The sequence below is a fragment of the Piliocolobus tephrosceles genome, chromosome 9, assembly GCF_002776525.5.
Source record: "Piliocolobus tephrosceles isolate RC106 chromosome 9, ASM277652v3, whole genome shotgun sequence".
Classification (NCBI taxonomy): Eukaryota; Metazoa; Chordata; class Mammalia; order Primates; family Cercopithecidae; genus Piliocolobus; species Piliocolobus tephrosceles.
The window spans coordinates 66,087,698-66,109,549 of NC_045442.1; the positions used below are offsets into that span (position 1 = coordinate 66,087,698).

General features: G+C 53.1%; 1 protein-coding gene across 16 annotated transcripts in view; it reads left to right on the top strand.

Moving 5' to 3' along the window:
* The window catches only part of COL13A1 (collagen type XIII alpha 1 chain), a 157,387-nt gene that overhangs the window by 72,231 nt on the left and 63,304 nt on the right, over positions 1 to 21,852 (top strand). For 5 of the 16 annotated variants that reach the window (XM_023204775.2, XM_031936236.1, XM_031936237.1 and 2 more), the window contains 6 exons: positions 13,164 to 13,199; positions 14,009 to 14,035; positions 15,091 to 15,117; positions 20,093 to 20,119; positions 20,216 to 20,242; positions 21,092 to 21,118. In XM_023204775.2, the coding sequence (XP_023060543.2) occupies positions 13,164 to 13,199; positions 14,009 to 14,035; positions 15,091 to 15,117; positions 20,093 to 20,119; positions 20,216 to 20,242; positions 21,092 to 21,118 (171 nt within the window). Of the gene's footprint in view, positions 1 to 321; positions 358 to 3,212; positions 3,240 to 5,541; positions 5,682 to 13,163; positions 13,200 to 14,008; positions 14,036 to 15,090; positions 15,118 to 20,092; positions 20,120 to 20,215; positions 20,243 to 21,091; positions 21,119 to 21,852 lie in introns of all 16 variants that reach the window. The other 11 variants (XM_023204769.2, XM_023204770.2, XM_023204773.2 and 8 more) reach the window with 5 other exon arrangements.

Consider the following 21,852-nt stretch of genomic DNA (forward strand, 5'->3'; position numbering starts at 1 on the left):
GCAGTGAAGTCTAAGGGAGCAAAGGCCTTGGAAAGGCATAGGGAAACTGAGGCCCAGGCTGGGACCAGACTCCTTCTTCAGTGCTCTTTCCATAACACCCATGCCTAAGTACACATAGCCATAGCAGTGGCTGCTTGCTGAATAGTCCTTGGGAGGTGCATAAGGAGTGCACCTACATGATGCTTGGGCATCATACGGGATGTTGTCCCCGCTGCAAACCAGGTTAGCTGTGCCCTAAATCAGGTCCAGAGCTTGCCTATAGGGTCCTTCACATGCTAGCCTGGTTCCAACCACATCTGTTTCTGCCTCCTTCATCATCAGGGGGACAAAGGTGCCATTGGGATGCCTGGACGTGTGGTGAGTTGGCCCATTTGCACCTGCTCAGGTGGCCACTGCTTGCTTCTCAGTGTTGGCCTGTCCTCTAAACCATGGCAACGTGCTGTCTACCCCAAGCCCAAGGAGAGGGTCAGCTCTTTCCCTTCCCCAGGCCCCAGTATGCTTCAGGGAGGGACAAGGAAGGAGAAGAGAAGTTGTATTCCAGTCCTTCAGACCTCACAATATGGCTTTACTCTCCAGAGAGCTGCCACAGCAAAGGAAAAACCCAACAAAGTTGCATGAACAAAGCCCTTTGCCAGTTACCTGCTGGGAATGGGAGGAACAAACTGATCCTCAACATCAGAAGGACTCCCACTCCACCCCCCAAAGCTGGCAGCTCACCCTCAGATTCACAGCTGCTCCTGCAACACCCCTCGGGGGAGCCAGGGTTCCCAGAGGCTTTCTCTGTAGACAGAGATGCACTAAGAGATGGTGAAGACAGGGCTTGGCACCACCCCGGGTGGTGCCTCCAACTCCTCACAAGGAGGCTGAGAGTTAAAACATTCCCTGTTTCCTGCTGGAAAATGAAGATGGAGAAGCAAAGATGAGAATGTTTGATGGAGAGCGTATTTCCCAGAAATGGGAAGGCCAGTAGCAGCCCTTGAGTGTCTACAAAGGGCTAGAAAGGCAGTAGCCTGAGGCAGTGATGGCCATGCCCCACCCTCACCATTCCCCAGCCTGGGCTGGGACAGGGCCTCAAGCCGCTCTCCCCATGTGACTCCTAACTTGCCATCAGCCTCTGCCTCACCTGGCTCCTCAAGACCCCTGACCACCCCCATGTCATTCTCAGCTTTGCCTCAGAATCTCATGGGATTGGCTGTAGGGTTGGGCCACGCATCCTTGTGTGAATTTGCATGCCTGGTGTGAGCCTGCCAGTGCTCAGAGGCTGAGAAAAGGCATCCAAATGAAAGCTGACCCTTGCTAGTTCTAACTGCTTGCTGGCATTGTGCTAAGAGCCTTATATTAGCTTACTCAGACTTCACGAGAACTGCATGAGGTAAGCAACAGTTTCCACCCCTACTTTTCCGATGAGAAAACTGAGGCTCAGAAGCTACATGTCCTTCCCAAGCTCACACAGTCAGGAAGTGGCTGAGCAGAAATCTGAACTCAGACAGCCCAACTCCAAACCTGCTCTCTTGATCCTGACATTATTACTACTCCCCGCTCACCACCCACCCCCGCTGGCCTTGCAGCTCTGAGGAGGGTCTGATCCTTAGAATGAAGCCCCAGAGGCCTGGGATATTTCAGAGTTCAGGGAAAGTTCCATGTCACGGAACTTTGCTCTCTCCAGGGCCCACCCAAGGCCTGTCTATCGAGGCATGGAGGCTGGGAGCCCTGGCCGCCCCACGGGAATCTCCCACCACTTCCCAGAGCAGAGCATGGTGGAATTGCTGCCCAGCTCTGTCTCTTTTCTTCCATTCTCTAACTCCAGGCCCTGAGTCCACCCAAAGCCGTCACAGGTTCTGAACAGAGCAGGGAAACATGATTCAGCCATCCTTTGCCGAGGGCCTGAGCATGTGGACCTGAGCCCGTCACCTGCGTTACCATAGCCCTCTGAGCCCTGTCTTCCAAATGAAGATGTTAAGACTCACTGCACCTGAGATAGGGTGGAATTGGGTTTTGTGCCCAAGCCAACTGTGGGACCCCAAAGTCCCTGCTCCCAGGGAAGCTTCAGGAGCCTCTCCCGAGTGCAGAGACCGGCCACAGGGAAGGCTGCAAAATGCAAAGTGGCAGCTCTGGGCCTCCCCGTCCTGTCCGTCCTGTCCTCCTTCTTGGACCCTGTGGACACCTTCCCCCAGGAAGTGTCCACACTTCTCCCCCATAGCAGTGGGGGAGGTCTCCCCACTTCCTTCTTAGGGAGGAAGCCACTCTGGCTGCTGGTGCTATTTTAAATGTGACAATGGGCCCATTTGGTTGCCCAGCAGGGGTCCTGGCAGGAGCCACTTGATAAGCAGTGAGGTGGCCAGTAGGTATGACATGCCTGGGTCATCCCTGGGGTTTACCAGAGGTGGCCCCACTGGCTTGTCCAGAGCAGGGTGGATTGGGACTGCCCATCTACTGGTCACTGTGGTTGCAAGGGACCCTTGGCCACCTAACCAGCCTCCTCTGCATCACTGACCCGTGCTCCATCCTTCCAGAGGTGTGTGTCCTGCCTTCTGGCCTCCTGTGGTTCTCCACGCCCCCTCCCTCCACCTTACCCGGCCAGGCCCAAGGACTCCAGGCTTGTCTAGCTTGGCAAAGCTTTGTTCTTGGTGTTCAGCTGGACCTGCAGACCTCCTAGACACCAGCATCACAACACAGTCCTGGGGCAATTCCCCCCATCCCCACCCCAACCTCAGAGTGTCCTGGCCAGCTGGGGCCATGGCTTCTGGGGAAGACTTCCTGACTTAGGTGGGATCTTGTTATCTTTTCTCTCTCTCTGTCTCTCTCCAATTATCTGGCTTTCTTTCTCTCTCTCTCTCTCTCTCTCTCTGGCTTTCTCTCTCTCTCTCTCTCTCTCACACACACACACACACACACACACACACATACACACACACACACGCACGTGTCTCAAGAGGGCCTCTCACAGCCCCAGCCTCTGTTCCTCAGTTATCTGGAGCAGCTGCACATTGCAGCCGCTGCCTTCCACATGCCACATGCTGTGCTTGTTGGACGTGGACCTGTCATGTGTCAGCATCTGTGTTTTGCTTTGTTTCTTATTTCACAGTGATTTCTTCTGTTTGGTTGTTGTGCCATGAACATGGATTCTCGTGTGGGTGCCTCTTTCTCATCCCCTCTTTTTTCTCTCCCTCCCTTTCCCTTCTTGCACCCTGTGTTGCATGTGGCTGCCCCAGGGAGTAAAGGGCCAACCAGGCGAGAAGGTGAGTCCACGCTTTCCCCTTCTGCCCTGCACCCAGCCTTGTCCTCCAGGTGGACTCTTGACAGGGAGACTCTTAGCCCTCCTCCCCCGATGAAAGCCTCAGCAGAGGGTGCTGGCTGGGCTTGCTGCCCTCACAGCCTCTCATGGCCCAGTTTCCTAACAGCTTCCATACCATCGGGCAGCAGTCTTGGGATTCCTGGGCGGCGGTCCCAGCTTTCCCGGCTGGGCAGGTCTCCCCTGCCCTGCCCTGCCCTGCCCTGACAGCATGAGGCCTCATCGCTCTGGCCAATTGCTCTTTTGTGTAGCTGGAACTGCCCAGGGGGACCCCCGAGGTTATGGAATAGACCCTGGGAAGTCAGAAACCCAGAAGCCATCCTGGAACATCGGCCCTGTTTTTTTTTTTTTTTGAGATGGAGGCTCCCTCTGTCACCCAGGCTGGAGTGCAGTGGCGAGATCTTGGCTCACTGCAACCTCTGTCTCCTGAGTTCAAGCAATTCTCCTGCCTCAGCCTCCCAGATAACTGGGATTACAGGTGCACGCCACTACACCCAGCTAATTTTTGCAGTTTTAGTAGAGACGGGGTTTCACCATGTTGGCCAGGCTGGTCTCGAATTCCTGACCTCAGGCGATCCGCCCATCTTGTCCTCCCAAAGTGCTGGGATTACAGGCGTGAGCCACTACGCCTGGCCAAGCACAACACTTCTAAGGATCTCACTCTACAGATGAGGAAACTCATCTGATGCCCAAGGAAGGAGCGGGGCTGGCCAAAGATCACACAGCAATAGTGATGAGCAGGGGTTCCAAGCCAGACCTCGCAGTGCCCGGCTCTGTACTTCCCTGTCTGTAATGCAGTATTTCTGCAATAGTTTTCTGTCTCCCAAATAACAATCTCAAGAATTGCAATACAGCTGCCATGTATTAAACACAAACTGTGTCAGGTGCAGTTTTAAATATTTTGTCTGTTTTCCCAACTAGCACTGACATAAGATTTTCAGGGAAGCTTTAATATTCTCATTTACATGAGGCACAGAGAGGCCAAGTCACATGCCGCGCGTCACACAGCTAGAATGTGGCAGAGCTGGAGAGACGCCCCAGTGGTCTGACTCCAAGGCTGGAGCCCTAGCTACCATGCTAATCTGTCCCCAAAATGGAACCAGACTGTCAGCTCCACATTGGCATGAGGCTAAACTGCCTAGGAGAAAGACACATGACCCTTTCCATGGACCAGGCATTGTTTTAAGTACTTTACATTGTCACGTGACATCTTCGTATCCACCCTATGAGACAAGTGCTATCTGTATCCTTACAGATGAGAAAACAGGCACGGGGACATTAAGTCGCTTGCCCAAGGTCACACAGCTAGTGGGTAGCAGAGCTGGGCTTCAAACCCAAGCATTCTGGCTCTTAACCATGACACTACACCTCCTTGTATAAAAATTATTGTATCATTGCCATGACAAAAACAGTTACTAATTTGAAATCACCCCTCGCCTGCCTGTGAAGTATGACATTTTCCAAAATGCATTTCCCATAAGGGCAGCAGAGCCGCTCTCAGAATCCCTGTTCACAGAGGAGCTATGTGGGCTCAGAGAGGTTTTATGACGTTTCCTGGCAGAGTAAGACCTTGAACTTGGGGACACACACACACAGCGCTTGTCTAACTAGCTTAGCCACCCTTGACAGCACTTTGAGCTCCTCATTCAGCAGCAACTGCCTTCCCTTCAGAGCTGACAATTCTGCCCCAGCCTTCACCCCTCCGTGTCGTTCTGAAACCGGGAACTAGGGAATTTGAGGTAGCTCAGCCTTTCAGGGTCAGGGATGCTGAGTCCACACAGCATGCATGTTGCTCGTGTCCCCACCCTCTGTTTGCACAGCCCCGTTCTCGGGCAGGTTCAGCAGTTGCAGGGTGTGCGGCCAGATGGGTATTTGCAGGGGGGCTGGAAAGCACCCTGGGCTGGGCGGGGGAGACACTCGGGCCTGGGCAGCCTTGCTAAGTCTCCCCCCCTCCCTGTGTCTCCCTGTTTCCTGCCACTCCAATGGATCTGGTTCTTCTTGCTTCCCCGGCCTGGGGTCCCACCACCTTGTCTCCCCGGAACCCCATGTCCTGTGTTCTCGCTGACACCTCTTCTCCTTTCCCTCCTGCTGCTTCCCCCTACTACCTGCCCTTCCCAACCCATCCCAAATGCTCCCTCCTTGTCCCTTGCCCTCTCTGTTGCCTCTGCTGATCCCTTCGTGGCCCTCTACGTCCCCGGCCTCCCTCTCCTGTCCCATGGGGCCGGCGTCCTGCTCGCGGCCCCTGCCAGCTCCTTCCCTTTGGCTCCTCTCTTTCCCGCTCCTCTTCTCCATACCTCCCTGCCCCTCGCTCCCTCTCCCCCTTCCTCTCTCCCCGCAGGGGTCCCCCGGAGATGCTGGGCTGTCCATCATTGGCCCCCGCGGGCCGCCTGTAAGTTGTTTTTGCTATTCCTCAGGGTGTGGGGGGTATGGGCGAGTTGATGAAAGGGCTTTCAGGCTAGGGATAAGGGGACAGCGAGGGCAGCTGTGCCCCTGGGCGGGGAGGCCACTGCATGTGATGTGGCCAGCCCAACCAGGCCTCGGGCGCCGATGCTGATGTTAAGGAAAGTGGCCTGGCTAAATATACCTAAATTACAGCCCCTTGGGAGGGTTCTGAGGGACCTGCCCTCTAGCCACGAAACTACAGCAGCTGCGAGGCGGCCCTGCTGTTTACAGACAGAAGGGAGAAAGAGTTTGCTCTCCTCCAGATGGGGTGATCCGGCTTTCCTGGGAACCAGCCTTTGTTTCTGGAAGCCCATGGAGCAGATACGAGTCTGGGTTCACTGACCCAGGCACGCAGTACTGGTCTTGCCAGAAGCCCAGCCCACACTCACCCTCACAGATGCCTCTGTGTGCAGTGCTGGGTCCTGTGTGTTCCCTAGCACCCTCCAACCAGTGGCTGGGAGCTTGAGAAAACCAGCGAGGTTCCCCTCACATGTGCTTCCTTAGGGACCAAAACGGGGGTGCGGGTGATGAAGCCAGCAAGATATCGAGGCTGTGGGAGGAAGGGCTTGCTATTTTCCCAGAGCCCTGAACCACGGGGCTTTAATAAAATCACCACATGTCAGGGTGGAAAGAATCCCAGGGATGGTCTCACACAGCCCTCTCAGAAGGGGAAACTGAGGCTCAGAGAGGGGGAGGGGCCTCCCATGTAGAGGCTTGGCAGGATTAAAACCGAGGAGCCCCAGCCTCACCACAGCAGCAGGCTGCCAGCTCCACCTTCTGCACTTTTCCTGACCCACTGTGCTCAGTGAGGGATGGGAGCAGAGGGCTAGCCTCTGGCAGACTGAGACCCACATCGGAGGGAGAGGGGCTGGAGAACAAATGGCTAAGTTACATCCAAGGGAGGGGGCCCGCAGTGAGAGCTGAACAGCCAAGCGAGGGGTTGTGGAGAGTGTGGGGAACTGAGAGGTGGAGCCAGTTTGGGAAGGAGAGCAGAGAGCAGGGGCAGGAAAGCTAGGCTGGCAGACAGGTCAGGGGCTGGTTTGGAGGCAGCACTTGAGCAGCCCTGGACTGAGTAGACATGGCCTTTCTTCTGGGCTCAGACCATAATGACCACTCTTAACACTTCCTCTATGGTGGTCTTATCTTAAGACTTTTACATGTATTCACTCACTTAATCCTCACAAGAACCCCATGATGTAGGGACTGTGATCACCTCCATTTTACAGATGAGGAAACTGAGACACTGAGAGACCGAGTGACTTGCCCAAAGCCATAGGGCTGGCATGTGGCTACACTGGTAACAGATCATTCAGCCAGGCCATCTGGCTCCAGTCTGCTTCTGATTCCTGCTGCTGTCATGGACAGGACAGGCCTGATGTCACTGTCACATGTGCTCCTGGGCTTACATGGTGGCTGCCCCGATGGGCTTCAGGCCTCCTGTGTACTGGAGGAGGTGCAGCACCAATGCCCTGGCCAAATTGGTCCTGATGAAGGTGGTGATGGGAAGGTCATAGAAACAGAAGACAGTCCTCCAGGTTCTAACATCAAGGACCGAGACTCGTGTGTTAGGAGAACAGGGGAGTAACATAGCATACAGGCCCCACCCTAGGCTGCCATCTCTGCCTGCCTTCTGGTCTGGCTACAGATGTTCTATTGTGTGGATCCTGCTGGTCCTCTAACACCCTTTCAGCAAATTATGTCAACAGGCTACCAAAAAGTTATTGAAAAGCTCCACTGCTGGAGATGTGGTCAGGGCAGTAGAGCCTCTGCCCCTCCTGGCCTCAGCCCAGCACAGATAACCTAATCAGAAACATACCTACTGCACCAGATTTGACTCCAATAGTGAAAAACAGCTTCTGTTCAGGTGACAATGGGAGCTTTTGTCTCCCAGGCACCCGTCACAAAATAGGTCTCCTTCACAGCTGTGAGGCAGGCTCCACCAGCCCATTTTACAGAGGAGAAAACAGTTTCCTAACTCGCCTGTGGTTGCCCAGCTAGTAAGTTCTGGAGCTTGGGTTTGGCCAGGTCAGCCTCATCCTAAAGCCTGAATTCTTGCTTCAACACTCTTCCATGTTTGAAATGCTACTATTTAAAATGATATTTATGGCCCGGCGCGGTGGCTCAAGCCTGTAATCCCAGCACTTTGGGAGGCCGAGACAGGCGGATCACGAGGTCAGGAGATCGAGACCATCCTGGCTAACGCGGTGAAACCCCATCTCTACTAAAAAATACAAAAAAAAACTAGCTGGGTGAGGTGGCGGATGCCTGTAGTCCCAGCTACTTGGGAGGCTGAGGCAGGAGAATGGCATAAACCCGGGAGGCGGAGCTTATAGTGAGCTGAGATCCGGCCACTGCACTCCAGCCTGGGCGACAGAGCGAGACTCCGTCTCAAAAAAAAAAAAAAGATATTTACTTCAGGAGAAAAAATCCTCCAGGTGGGTGCCTACATTGGCACCAGGAAAGGTTTTACCATACCAGGAGTCTTAACCAAGCCCAGCATCCTCTAACTTTGGCCCCAACCACCCAGTGGCTCAAGCCCTCCCTGCTGAGTCCCCACTGGACAGCAGGGGCAGCCCACTCAGCTCCTTCCAGGAAGCTGCCCTGAGCTAACGGGAGCAGGGATGGGGGAAGACAAACGGTCCATTTGTCATTAAGAGGTAGAGGTCAAGTGGGCACCCTTGGTGGCAGCCAGGGATGATGGAGAACATGTGACTTTCCACTCAGCCAGGAAGGGTCCAGCAGAGACGCTGCTAATAAGAACCAGCCTTGCCACTCTCAGGGGCTACCTGCCTCCCCTCTTGGAGCTTGATAAATGGTCTAAGCAAAGAGGGACCCCCTCCAAACACTTTGGAGGAGGGTTCACTTTCTAATGAAGCAAGCTGGAATACAGTGTTGGGGCACTTTGACTTTAAGGGAGCCTCATTAAATACAGGGGGAGGCCGGATCCCCAAGATGCTGGCTGGCCCAGCAGGCCCTGGGCAGCGGATCTGCCAGTCCTAGGAAATGCCCCATCTCAAAGTGTGCCCATTCCCTCTCTGAGCTCCCCAGCTTCTCTTCTGGGGCCAGGAGATATCGGAACTTCCAGTCCTCATCCACTAGGAGCCACCCCACACCAGGTAGACACACCTCCTGAGTGTTTCTCAATTCACTCCATTCATATTTGTTAAGAGCCCAGTGCCTGCTAGGTGCTGCGTAGCAACCCGACCTCTGTCAGCTTGCCCTCTGGGCACATGATCTAGTGGAAGAGACCAGCGATCACATAATCCATGACAATGCAGACAGCAAGTGCTAAACCAGGGGATGGTTAGAGAGCTGTGGGACAAGGAGGAGGCACCAGCCTTGGGGAGGGAGGGCAGGCAGGAAAGGTTTCCTGGAGGAGGGGATAATAACTGCAATCAAGGACCCGTGAGAAGCCCTTACATTATGGTCAGGGGTTGGGCTTTGTCCTGAGGGTGTGAAGAGCTTGTAGGCTGTGTTAGGCTGATGTGGGACATGACCAGATTTGCAGTTTGAAAGGTTTTAGAAGGTCCAGCATGCAGCATGTTTAGAAGAGGCTGCAGTGGGAGGCTGGCTGGAAGGCACTTGCAACAACCAAGGCCTGGACTGCAGCAGAATCAGTAGGGCTGGCCGGGAGGGCTGGACTTGCAAGCTAACATTTTAGAGGTGGAATTGAAGGATTTAGTGATGATAAAAAATGAGGATTGAGGGAGAAGCAGGAGCTCAAGATGATACCACATTTCTGACTGAAGTAACACAGTACCCTTTCCCAGAAGGAAGAGCAGATTTTGCCAGGGGAGATGAGTTGAATTTCAGCGTGATGAATTAGAGATGCCGTAATGTCCAACGAGAACTGTGATCCACTGCTGGAGGTCAGAGCATGTGGTCGGCTGGAGCCAGCTTGGGCGGCTGGCAAGAGTGGACCATGCACACCTCGCCTCCTCCCAGCTGCATTCAGTGACCTCATGTTGGTAGCTTGAAATCGGCTATGGTGGGTGTATTTATACCACAGACATTGGCAGATGCTGTACAAGGCAGGATTCTCCTCTCCATCCTCTCCTACTCTGCTAATGGCTAAACATTTGCCAGCATGGAGTCTTGTTGGTGAGGGAGGCAGAATGAGGCAGCCCCTGGGCAGAGACACAGCTGACCATCTCTTGACAGTCAAATAAGAGAAGGGAGACTTCCTGGTAGGCTTTTTCCAGCAAGAACCTTCTGTCTGTGTATTTGCAAGTAGGAGAAAGACAGGGAGGAGTAGACACAGGGGTCTGATTTCAGAAGTGGGGACCTCCTTCGGCTCCCTTTTCACTCTGACCTTGAATTAAGGGAGAAGGTTTCAGAGATCAATGTAAAGCCTATTTCCCTTGTTCTGGTTCAGAAGGATGTAATATTAATCCATGAATTAATGTACAAATACATCTATTTTTTATACATTTAATGTGGTCCTAATCCCTGTGCATTTTTTATGAGGTTGGGAATCTAACAAAATTCTACTAGATACAAAAATGTATTATAAAAACAGGACAATCTAAGAAACATATGAACAGAACAGAATGGGGAGGCCAGGAATAAAGCCAAATGCATGTGTCAATTTGGTACATGATCAAGGCTTCTTTTCACAATAGCAAGAGAAAGATCAATTGTTCAAGAAATGATGCTGGGGCAACCGATAAGCCACTTAGTAAAAGGTAAAATGAAAGATGGTTGTTTGGTTTTTTATTATTAAAACCAATTTATTCATCATATCGGAATAAATTCCAAATGAACAAAATACTTAGATATAAAACCTGAAACCATAAAATACAAGGACAAAGCATCAGTGAACATTTTATAATTCTGAAACTGGGGAAGGCCCTTTTAAACATCACACAAAATCCAACAGCCATAGGAGAAGATTAAGTTTGTCTATATAAATATAAAACATACCAGAAACAAAATAAATGACAAATGCCAAATTAGAAAGAAGAGTCATCACTATTCATGACTATTGAATATTCAGATATCTCCTGGCCCCAGAAGAGAAGCTGGGGAGCTCAGAGGGAATGGGCACACTTTGAGATGGGGCATTTCCTAGGACTGGCAGATCCACTGCCCAGGGCCTGCTGGGCCAGCCAGCATCTTGGGGATCCAGCCTCCCCCTGTATTTAATGAGGCTCCCTTAAAGTCAAAGTGCCCCAACTCTTTGATACATGACTATCAAAGAGTTATTTTTCTTGACAAAGTGCTTCATTCAAATCAGCAGGGAAAAAACAAGCAACCTACTAGAAAACACTGGTAAAGAGAAACAGGCAGAGAAATATTGGAAGAGATGTCTAACCTCAGGATATAATTGAAGAGATATAAATTAAAGTCCAGTTCCAAGTCTCCCCACATGCCTTCCCCAGGCCCAGCCTCTCCACAAAGTGGCGTCCCAGTTTCCACTTGGTCCATGACAACATTCTTCCCCAGATCTCTGAAAAAGCTTTGGTTAGCCCCGGATTTGGTCCTGGTTGGAGAGATGCATCCTGCTACCAGGGCAGGCTCTGTCATTAACAAACTGTATGATTATCCCTACCACGTAAACATTGTCCCTAGCGAGATTGAAGATGTTTCTTGGAATCCTCTCCTCCTGACCTTTCCTTCAGTCCTCTTGGTGTGCAGAGTAGTTTACAGAAAGTTTACACTGGGAGGTTTCAGAGATGACATTGGATGGTTTCCGGGTTTTCTCCTTGGTTTATTCTTAGCATCACTTATCCTTGAGAGGAGAAAAGCCAGGGGCCCTTCCGATAGATGAGTGGAATCTCCTCCCTCATGCCCTTTTGGATGGCTGCCACAAGCCCATCCTAAGCCTGCGGCAGACTTCAACTCACTCGCTGTTGAACCAGCGCACCCACCCTGATGGCAGTGTGCCCATCCTACCCAGCTGACGTGTTCCCTGAGCACAGGCTACTGGGCACTTATGTTCGCGGCTTCAAGGAGGACCTGGCAGCCTGAAGATGCTTTAGGGTCATAGCATATGAATCCTCACACCAGCACTTGGAGCAAGGTATGAGCCAGACGCCCGCTGAACAGGGCCAGGGGGAGCCTGCTGCATTGTGTAACAAAGATAAATCTTCTGGAGAGGTCTGATTCTAAAATTGCTGCTTGACAAGGACAAACTTTCATTGATCACAAGACATATTTGGCTCAAAAGTCATCTTGCTCTATTCTGGAGCTTCCCTGTTCAGTTCAGTTCAACAAGTGTCTAATGATGGCAGCTACCATTTCAATAGGCTTTACAAACATAATTAAATGTAATTTGATGATCCTATGAGGTTACACTGTTACTCGATTCTATAGATAAGGAAACTGGGGCTCTGGGAGGTTAGACAACTTGCTCAGGGTCACACAGCCATAGTTGGAGGCAGGATTTGAATTTAGTTTGCCAGTCTAGAAAGCTCATGCGTGGGAAGAGATTCTGGCTGTGTCAGCCAAAGGAGACCCCAAACTGAGAACTGGGCTCACGGCGGGTGAGCCAGTGTGTCTCAGCATAGAATAGATGGAAAGATGTGGCGGGAAAGGAAACTAACGTGGTTGATGGGGATGGGATTGAGGGATGGCCTTGAACATGGTAGAAAGGAGCCCTTGCTGGTTCTTGAGAAGGAGAGTGACAAGACTCACGTTTCTTAGCTCTCCATCACCCTTGACCACCTGGCCATCCCTCCTCAGCCCTGCATCATCACAGCCTTGTGCTTCTTCTAATCTCATCACATCCCCTTTGTCCTGAATCTTGATCATAAACCACTGGATCATAAATCACTGTGGCCAGTGAACCTGCTTTTAGTCTCCACCCTAAATATTTATTTGCGTTGCACTCTGCACCTCCAGGAAAATAGGCATAGATTGCTCTGCATCCCACAAAGATTAGGGAATGCTCAGAGATTGCCCAACTGCTAGAAGCCTGCTGGCCAGGGTGAGAGGAACAGGAGCAACCTGACCTAGTCTAGCCTGAAAATACACATTTTGAAGGTCAGGTTCTGATAGCCAAACCATCCTTAGACAAGTGGCCATGAGCAATGACTGTGTAAATAAAAAAGGGCTTAGGGGATCTCAGTCCAGGAGTTCCATGTGCTGCGGGCTGAGTCTCCACTGGCCCCACTGTCCCATGCGTCTGTTTACAAGCCATGCATACACAGTGGTGAGGAGCTCTCCACGGGCTGCTTCCCAGAAGTAGACCCAAAGGACACTGGCCCTTTTCTGTTCCTTTCCCACCCCCAGCCCCCGCAGGAGATTTCCTATGATGTTCCATTTCATCTTTCTCCACCCTCCCTCCCAGCCCACTAACCACAGTGAGAGTCGCCCAAGGACAATCACAGAGTGAGAGTCATGGAAGCAAAAATGAACCAGAGGGCTAGGGATTGGCTGCATCTCCTCCTTGCTCTATCTCACTTGTCTCTTGTTATTTTTTTTTCAGGGTCAACCAGGCACTCGAGGTTTTCCTGGATTTCCGGTAAGCGGAGAAGGCTGAAGTTAGCTGTGTCCCAGGTGGTCCATAGGCCTGATTGGGTTAAACTTCATCTGAGGTCAGCCCTGGTTCCACTCTTTCTCTCCCAAACTCTGGTCATTAAGGACTTGCTTCTACAGCCATTCATGGACACCAACTCAGGACAGTAGCTTGGCAGTCAGGTCACAGTGCAAGGAATAAACACAGGGAAGCAAATCCACAAATTAAGGGGCAGCAGGACAGGCCCCAGGTGAGTGAAGTCACCGGCTGATAAACCCCAGCGTGACCTGGGAATACGGAATGGACGACGCCCTGTGGGAGAACACCTGCAGCTCAGCCTGTGCCCGGGCTTTGAGAGGAGATCCAGCGTGGGGAAGGCAGGAGGGTGGCCACCTGGGTGTCCTTGACCTCTGCCTATGGTGCCCAAGACAGGTTCTGACAGGCAGAGTAGCGGGAAAAGTTCCCTTTTCTCCCGGCCTCAATGCAGGCCAGCCCCTGATGTCCAGGAGCACACCACCCACTCTGCACTCAGGGCGAGGGTGAAGTCTTTGACGTTAATGGGGAGGCCACCCATTGGGTTTTCTCTTGTGCTGTGTACCTGGCATCCAACATTCTATTATTCTCAACCCCATTTCAAGATGGGAAGTTGAGGCCTAGGCGTACCCATGGTCACATTAACAAGTACGTGGTCAAGCAGGGCCTTGAGCTCCAACTTACCAGAATCCAGAATCTATGCTTTTCCCCACTGCCCAGGCAGCCTCTTTGGCAGGAGGCGTGTGATGCTCAGTCTTTACATCTGGCCTTTCTGGTTTCAGGGTCCCATTGGGCTGGACGGCAAACCGGTAAGTGGACCCGCTCTCAGGGGAGGGCTCCTCCCCTTCACTGCAGGTCAGTGATCCTGGATCTCTTGGTCCTTCTGCGAGACCCTGACTCCGTGGAAAATGCTTTACTTAGAAGGAAAAGCCCTGGAGCTGAAGGTTGTCACTACTGGGAAGTGGAGGGGGCCATCTGAGTCACCCCTGACCCCAGTGGCCTTCCCCAGGGCACAGGTCCCCAGCTGCCCAACTTGGCTTTCAGAATCCAAGCAAGACGCATCCCTGGGTGATTCTGGGTGGGGTGGGGGTGAGGTCAGTAGGCAGTGTGGAGAGTGGAGGGTATGGAGGTAAATAGCTAGTCTGAAGAGCCTGGCCATTTGTGCACACGATTGCCCCTGCTCCTCAGCACCTGTGTCTCCCATGGCCCTGTCCTCGAGGTCAGGGTCTCCCTCCCCGATTGAGACCCCACACATGTGCTCAAGTCCACGTGGAGATTGCTTCCTACCATAGTGCCTCTCTTCGTTCATTTCAATCCTTTGGACTTGGTTCCCTGCCTGACACAAATGTTCTTGGGGGAAAGACGTCCCCCCCCAGTCCTAGGAACAAGTCAGCTGGAAGGGAGCATGCCCCACCCAAAGCCCTCAGGGTGGGTGGAATGCAGCGCCACTCACAGCCACGCCCGGCCCCATCACTCGCCTCTCTCAGTTGAGGGACCCTAGCACCACCCAGTCACTCCCCAGCTGCAGGCCAGCGAGCTAAGTGCAGCTCAGGAGCGCCAGCAATCATTTCCACTCATGTCATGGGACCAGGCATCCCCTGAAGCTACCCTGGACATGTGGATGAGGTGAGAGTCGGGGTCTAGGGAGATTACCCCCACCCCTGCTCTCTGAAGGGCAGGCAGCTGCTAGTGAGGCCTAGCGAGGGGCAGTGAGCAAATTACCTTGCCTTAGGGACTGGGTGAAGGAGTGTACAAGCCAGAAGGAGCAGATGGAGCACAGGGGACAGGGAGGAGCACGGGGGCAGGGGGTGGAACTTCTGGGCTGCAAACAGTGCACCTGGTACTCACCCTCTTCTCCTTCCAGGGCCACCCAGGACCAAAGGGCGACATGGTAAGAGCCCAGCTTTCTCGCCATCCCAAGATGGGTGGGGGTTGGCCTAGCCTCACAGGCACAGCCAAGCACTGCAAAGTGGGTCCCGCAGGGACAACAGGAGTGGCTGCCCGTGCTGGTCAGTCCCCAGCTGTGTAAACCAAATGTCCTGGATCCTCACATCAACATGCAGGGAGGAGAAATGGGCAGGGGCTTCTCCATCTGAAGCATGAGGATGGGAGATCCAGAGAGAGTGCATACCTGGTCGGTAGCACACAGAAGTCGGTGTCCAGCTTAGTGCTCTCAAACCACACTCGCGTGGGCCTTGGGAGCCAAGGTTTCATCTGCACTCACAGGGGACACTTTCTGTAGGAGACACCATTTCTACTGAGCCTGAGGTCCCTCAAGGCCTTATAACCCCTTCCCAGTGCTGGCTGTGCCCTAAGCCACCCCAGGACTCCAGGGATTCCTGGTAGTGCCCAGTGGATCATCTTAGCTGGGGGTGCCACATGCACCATCCCAAAGACCCCTTCTCCTCTCCTCATGCCTTCCTGGGAGTTTCCATTTGGATGTTGGGCCACTTGGCAAGTCGAGAGCAGGAGCGAGGTCTTCTCTTCCATGTCACAGCATCCCGTGGCCACCACCCAGATTGATCTGCTCAGGGGAATTGGAGTGCCACAGGCCCCGAAAAGGTGGAGAGATAAGCTTTGCCCCACCTTTCTCCTGGCCCCTACCTTCTGCAGAGCTTTGGAAATAAATTTGCTGTGTCCACAGACCATCCCTTCCAGAAGGCAGTGAAGGGCTGCCCACTCTCACAGTGGGCCAGGTCTCAGCAGGAACTGATGGGCCATTAAGAGAGATGGGCCCCTGCTCCCACACTGTGGAGTGTACTTTGGTTTTCAATAAATCCCTGCTTTAAAAAAAAAAAAAAAAAAAAAACAGCCCTGAGCTGGGATGCAATTTCTGCCTCCTAAGTCCCAGGTCACACCTACACTGTGAGGGACCACCTCCTGCTCCACAGGTCAGTGGGCCAGGAATTTGTGCAGGGTGGTGAAAGCAATGCAGCAGGCTCCCCCTGTCCCTGTTCAGCAGGGGTCTGGCTCATGCCTTGCTCCAAGTGCTGGTGTGAAGACAACCCTTGCCCCATGACTGGGGCACTGCCAGGGCACCGAGGGAGGCAGGCAATCTTGTGGATGGAAAGGGGGATGGCGGAGTGTTGGCTGCAAGGCCTGGGCTCCAGCCTAGCTCTTCCTAATTTCCCAGCTCCCTCTGGGCCCCAACCTGTCTTCTTGACTCAGATCCAACTAACATTTATTGAGGGTTAGCCATGTGGTTGGCACTGGGCTAAGCACTTTGCATGACTCTCTCAATCCGCAGCATAACTTTGTGCTCCAGGTCTTACTAGAATCCCTTTTGGCAGGTGTGGAAGCCAAGCCTCGGCGAGTCTAGGTAACTTGCCTGAAGTCACACAGCTGAGTGTCCAAAACAAGATCAAAACACAGTTCTCAAATTCCTTCCCTCCATGTTTTATTACCTTCCTCCCTTTCTGTTTCCCTCACTCTTTGTCAGCCTTCCTGCCACCTTCCTTCTTTTAATGCATTTTTTATGGAGTATCTAAAATGTGCTGCGCACTGCTTCAGGTGCTAGGGATACAGATGGGAGCAAGAGAGACTGTCTTTGCCATCTGTAGCTCACAGTCTACTAGGGAGACATCCTTTTAAATAATCACTCACATAACTAACAAGTTGCTTTGCAATGAGTGCTATAAAAAGATAATCCTTAGTGCCCTGGAAAACCTTGGTATAACAAAATCCTCACCCAGGCCAAGGGTCGGAGATGGCTTTTCTGAGAAAGAGACTTTTGAACTAATGCCTGAAGAATGAGGATTCAACTGAGAGAAAATAGAAAGAGGGAGGAGAATGTGCTTTCTGGACATGGGAGAACAGCATGTGCAAAGGTCCTGAGGTAGGAAAATCCTTGACATGTCTGCAGAACTGGAGGAAGGGCACTGGAGGCCGAAGGCCCCTGAGGCAGTGGCAGAAGAGCTGGCGCTGGAATCCAGGTCCCCCAGCAAGGTTTCATCTCCATCACAGCTGCCTCCGCTGCAAATGCATTTCCTCCCGCCCCTACCCCATTCCTAGGCATGCTGTGAACGTATGTGTATGGAATAGTGGAGACGGAGACAGGAATAAACTGCCATGCTGCATTGTTAGAGAGGCGTAAAGGGTTTGGGGTGCTCATCCCTTCAGTCCCACCTTCTTTTCCTCTCTGGCAGCCTTATGCTACCATAAGGTAGCCCATGGCCCCCCAGAAGTAATAATGGCCATCTTCTAGGCAGCACTCTGGCATCCTCATAACAGCTTATCATCCCCACTTCATGAGAGGGGAAATTGAGGCACAGAGTGGCTAAGTACATTGCCTGAGGCCACAAAGCTCCTAAATACCAGAGCTGAGATTCAGACCCATGCTGTGGGGTCTACCCCTGGATCACACCTCCTCTCAGCTGCCAGCACTTTGTCCTGGAGGAAAGGGACCCTTCCACGGGGCCCCTCTTCCTGCCCTCACTCTGCCCACACCATCCCTCTGTCCCACGCACTTGACCGCCTGTCTGTTCAGGGATCAGAGCTAATTCAACAGAAAAGGCAGGCCCACCCCCTCTCTCCTGAGCCCACATCAATAGGATAGATCACCTATCTGCCTCATCAAATCCGGCAGGCCACAGAGCCATCCGATTCCTGTTTGGCTTGGCATGGGTACCCGAGCTGTTAGTTGCCCACCGCTGTCCAGCATCATTACCTTGGCCCGCTCTTCATCTCCCGCCCCAGATGCTCTCCCCTCTGCTGGCGTCCTACTGGGGCACTGGCACTCACCCTCATTGTTTAACCTGCATCCTTACCTGTCAAAAGGGGGTCACCTCTGCCCCACCCACTTCACATTATTCCCAATAACCTGAAATAAGGTGTTGAAGTGTTGGGAGGACACAGTTGTAGTGCAGTTGGGGGGTGGACAGGATTGGAGGTTCTGAGACTCAGGAATGACATAAGGGCTGTAAAGCAAGACCTGGACTGAGTCCAAATCTCACCCACCACCCACAGGGCTGTCAGAAGAGTGAGGAGCGCCAGGCACTCACAACACGCCTAGCACACAAGAAGCAGACAGGCGCCTTAGCTATGCTTCAGTAGCGGTTAGCAGAGGGCTGGTGGCAAGTGCTGAGCACGTCACCCGGGGCCATGGCCCTTAAAGGGACAGGCGCTGCCCGGCTGGAGAGAACTGGTACCATGTGTTGTTGGGCCTCGACATAATTAAGAGAAACTTGAAATCCAAGTTTTTATTTGCACTCTGCTTGCTCTTAAGTGTTGGCAACTAGTTGAAATAAAACCATGTGGGACAAACGAAATCCCTATGAAGACCACGATTGTCCCCTGGGCCACCATTCACCTGTGGGCTGGGCCCGGGTTCCCTGCTGGATGAATCACGTGCTGCCGAACTTCATTCTAAACACTCTGCCAGGCCAAGCATGGTGGCTCACACTTGTAATCCCAGCACTTTGGGAGGCCAATGCGGGCAGGTTGCTTGAGTCTGGGAGTTTGAGAGCTGCCTGGGCAACATAACAAAACCTGTCTCTACAAAAAAAAAAAATAGAAAAATTAGCCAAGCATGGTAGTGTGTGCCTGTAGACCCAGCTAATTGTGAGGCAGAGGTGGTAGGATCACCTGAACCCAGGAGGCTGAGGCTGCAGTGAGCTGAGATCACACCATTGCATTCCAGCCTGGGCAACAGAGCGAGATCCTGTCTCAATAAAACAATAAAAGATAAATAAACACTTGGCCAGCCACATGGGCTGGGAGGGCCACACGGATGGTCCCAAAGGCCACTTCTCCCTTCCAGTGATGCTCTTAGGAGTTTCCCAGTTTGGAGGTGGCCTTGTTGGCAAGTCGGGAGCAGGAGCAAGGCTCTTGCACATCATGGCATGCTGCAGCCACCTCCCAGATGGACCCACCCATGGGGATCCATGATGCTTCAGGCCCCAAAGAGACTGGTAACTCAAAGGGACCTGCTTATGGCTCTAGCCAAGTCTAGAAGCCCTGACTCCCAAGGTCTGGCCCAGTTCCCAGCATTCGGCAGAGTGGAAACAGCTGGACCTTGGCCGTCAGACAAACCTGGGCTCCTGTCCCAGTGCCACCATTCACTGAGCCACGAGGCCTTGTCTCTGTCACCTCGCTCAGGAGCTGGAGTGGATACGAGCATGTCCCTCACAGGCACATACCTGAAGAGCCAGCCTCAGGGTGGATCCTCAGCTCATAAGGCATTTGTTTTTTCCTCTTCCCTCCACCAGCCTTGGTGCAGCCTCCTAAGAGAGCCAGAGCATGCTGGGCCCTCCTCAGACAGCAAGGGTCCCTCCTGACCCCAGCTCCTTTCCTAGCCCTGCATGAACAAGACAACCTTGAAGGAAACCTCAAGACCCCTCATATTCCTTAGAGAAGTCCAGAACATAACTTCAGTTGCCAACTTCCTGCTCTCTCTCTTTTGCTGAAGGTTTCTCCAAGGCCCCCATTGTCTGAGGCACCGGCCCAGCCCCCCAGGCCAGAAGCTCTTCTGGTTCAGTGGGCTTCACTGCAGCCTGGGAGGCAGGAGGTGGAATGTGCTAGTGTCTCCCAGAGGCTTGGTGCATGTGAGGCAGGGGGTCCCATGGAGCAGAAAACTCCCTGACCTCTAGGTGCAGCCCCTCCATAGCTGGCCCATGACATGCTGGTGGTTGGAGGAATGGATGAAAGATGCCATCTGTTCTTCATCACAACCCTAGTCCGGCCCACTGGGGGGTGAAGAAGCTGAGACTGTGGATGAGACCACACCACCTTGAATGTGGTGGGCATGGGAAGACCTGGCCACGGCTGGCCCAGCCTTCGGGATTCAGCCCCAATCCCCACCCAGGCAGGTGTCCCTGACTGCCCGTCTTCTGTCTGCCCACTGATCTGTGTATGTTTGCTTCCCACAGGGTCTGACGGGTCCCCCAGGACAGCCGGTTGGTACCTCATCCTTCTGTTTCCCAGCAGAGAAGCTTCAGGTGGTTGTGACCTCAGCTTCGGTTTCTAACTCTCTCATCTCCGTCTCTTTGTAGGGACCTCAGGGACAAAAAGGAGAAAAGGTAAGAGCAGTGGAGGTTTCCTAGAGTCTCCATCTCAGGAAACGGTCTCCCAGTCGGTAGAAAGGGGTCAATAGTGGTTATTTTCAAACTTTAGTTTTAACTGACAAAGCCAGGAAAGCCCCCGAGGTGCCGCATAATAGATTCGGTTGACGCCGCTCCAGGTGACATCCTTTTCTTGGAGTGAGGGGTCCTCCTGGAGCCTAGCCCGGGTGACATCCTTTTCCAGGGGTCCTCCTGGAGGCTGGCCCTCTTCAGCCTCTTTCTGGGCCCCTCCCAGCTGTCACCCCATGGGTGTTCCCTGACACCTCTGTGAGCCTCTGGGATTCTGAGGCATCAATCTGTCAACCACTGGCCTGGCCTCCTGCCCTCTCTGTCTTGTTGAATTTCTGATACAGACTCTGCTGTGCTTGCCCTTGGGCCACTGGTACAGGGGCCTGGTGCTCCCAGCTCAGAGAAGGTGGCTTGGGGGCCCCCATGGTGCCAGCTGCTCCCATCCAGTGGCTTCTGTTCAGGGCTGTCTGGTGGGCCTGCCTAGAGGGTCAACCTTTAGCCAGGCATGGGGCATAACTCCCGACTCTGCCATTATGGTAAGTGGTGTAAGGCGAAGCTCCGCCCCTAGGCTCCATGGGGCCACTTCCAGACAGGCCCTGGAAGTTTCTTCCCTGCTGCTAGCCAGGGGCAAGGGAGGGACTTAGTTCTCCTGCCTCAGAGGGCTCAAACGAAAGCTAGAGCAGGAGGGCTGGTGAGTGGTGAGATGTGTGGCATGTCCTGAAGTTCTGGGGGTGCCATGAGAGACCGGTACTCCCAACAAGTGCCTAACACCCCCTTTCCCTTCTCTCTCCTTCCCAGGGTCAGTGTGGAGAGTACCCACACCGGGTAAGTGAACCCCTAAAATTGAGCAAGGCCCTTTGATCCATCCCTGGGGCACAGCCCCCAGCTCAGCCTCATCTCCCTGGGGTCTCCAGTTCCTAACGGATCCTGGGGGAACAGGAGTTCCCAGTGCCCTCTGCACTCAGCAGTCAGAAAGAGGGGTTTGGGGTGGCCGTGCGTCTGGTGGGAGCAGTTGATGTGTCTCTCTGGCCGTGGGCTGTATGGAGCTGTTCATCATCCGTGCGTGTCTGTCCATCTGCCCCTTTGCACATACGGCCGACTCGGTAGTTGGAGTCTCTTGCTGTGTGTGGAGCTCTGTGGCTCCTCTGCACATGGCCCTCTGTGGCAGCGTGACTTGTGTGAGTCCGACTCCCCACCCACCCAGCATGTGTGTGCAAGTGTGTGTGTGTGTGTGTGTGTGTGTGTGTGTGTGTGTGTGTGTCAGTGGGAGGTGATGTCCGGCAGCCTAGCCATGGCCAAAAAAGTGGGACTTTTCGATTAGTCATTGTATCAGATGATGGTGTTTCACATCCAAACCTCGATGATGGGAGATAATGGGGGACTGACTGTAGCAATTCAAGGATAAAGTCTCTCCTTGGCCTTTTTAAGAACAGAGGAAGCCCTTCTCCAAGCAGGGTGGGGATTTCAGGCTGAGATGGTTCCTCTGCCCACCCCTGCCTCCTCCTTCCTTTTCCTTGCTCCACCCCAAGATACAGAACCCAAAAGACTGCTGTTGTTCT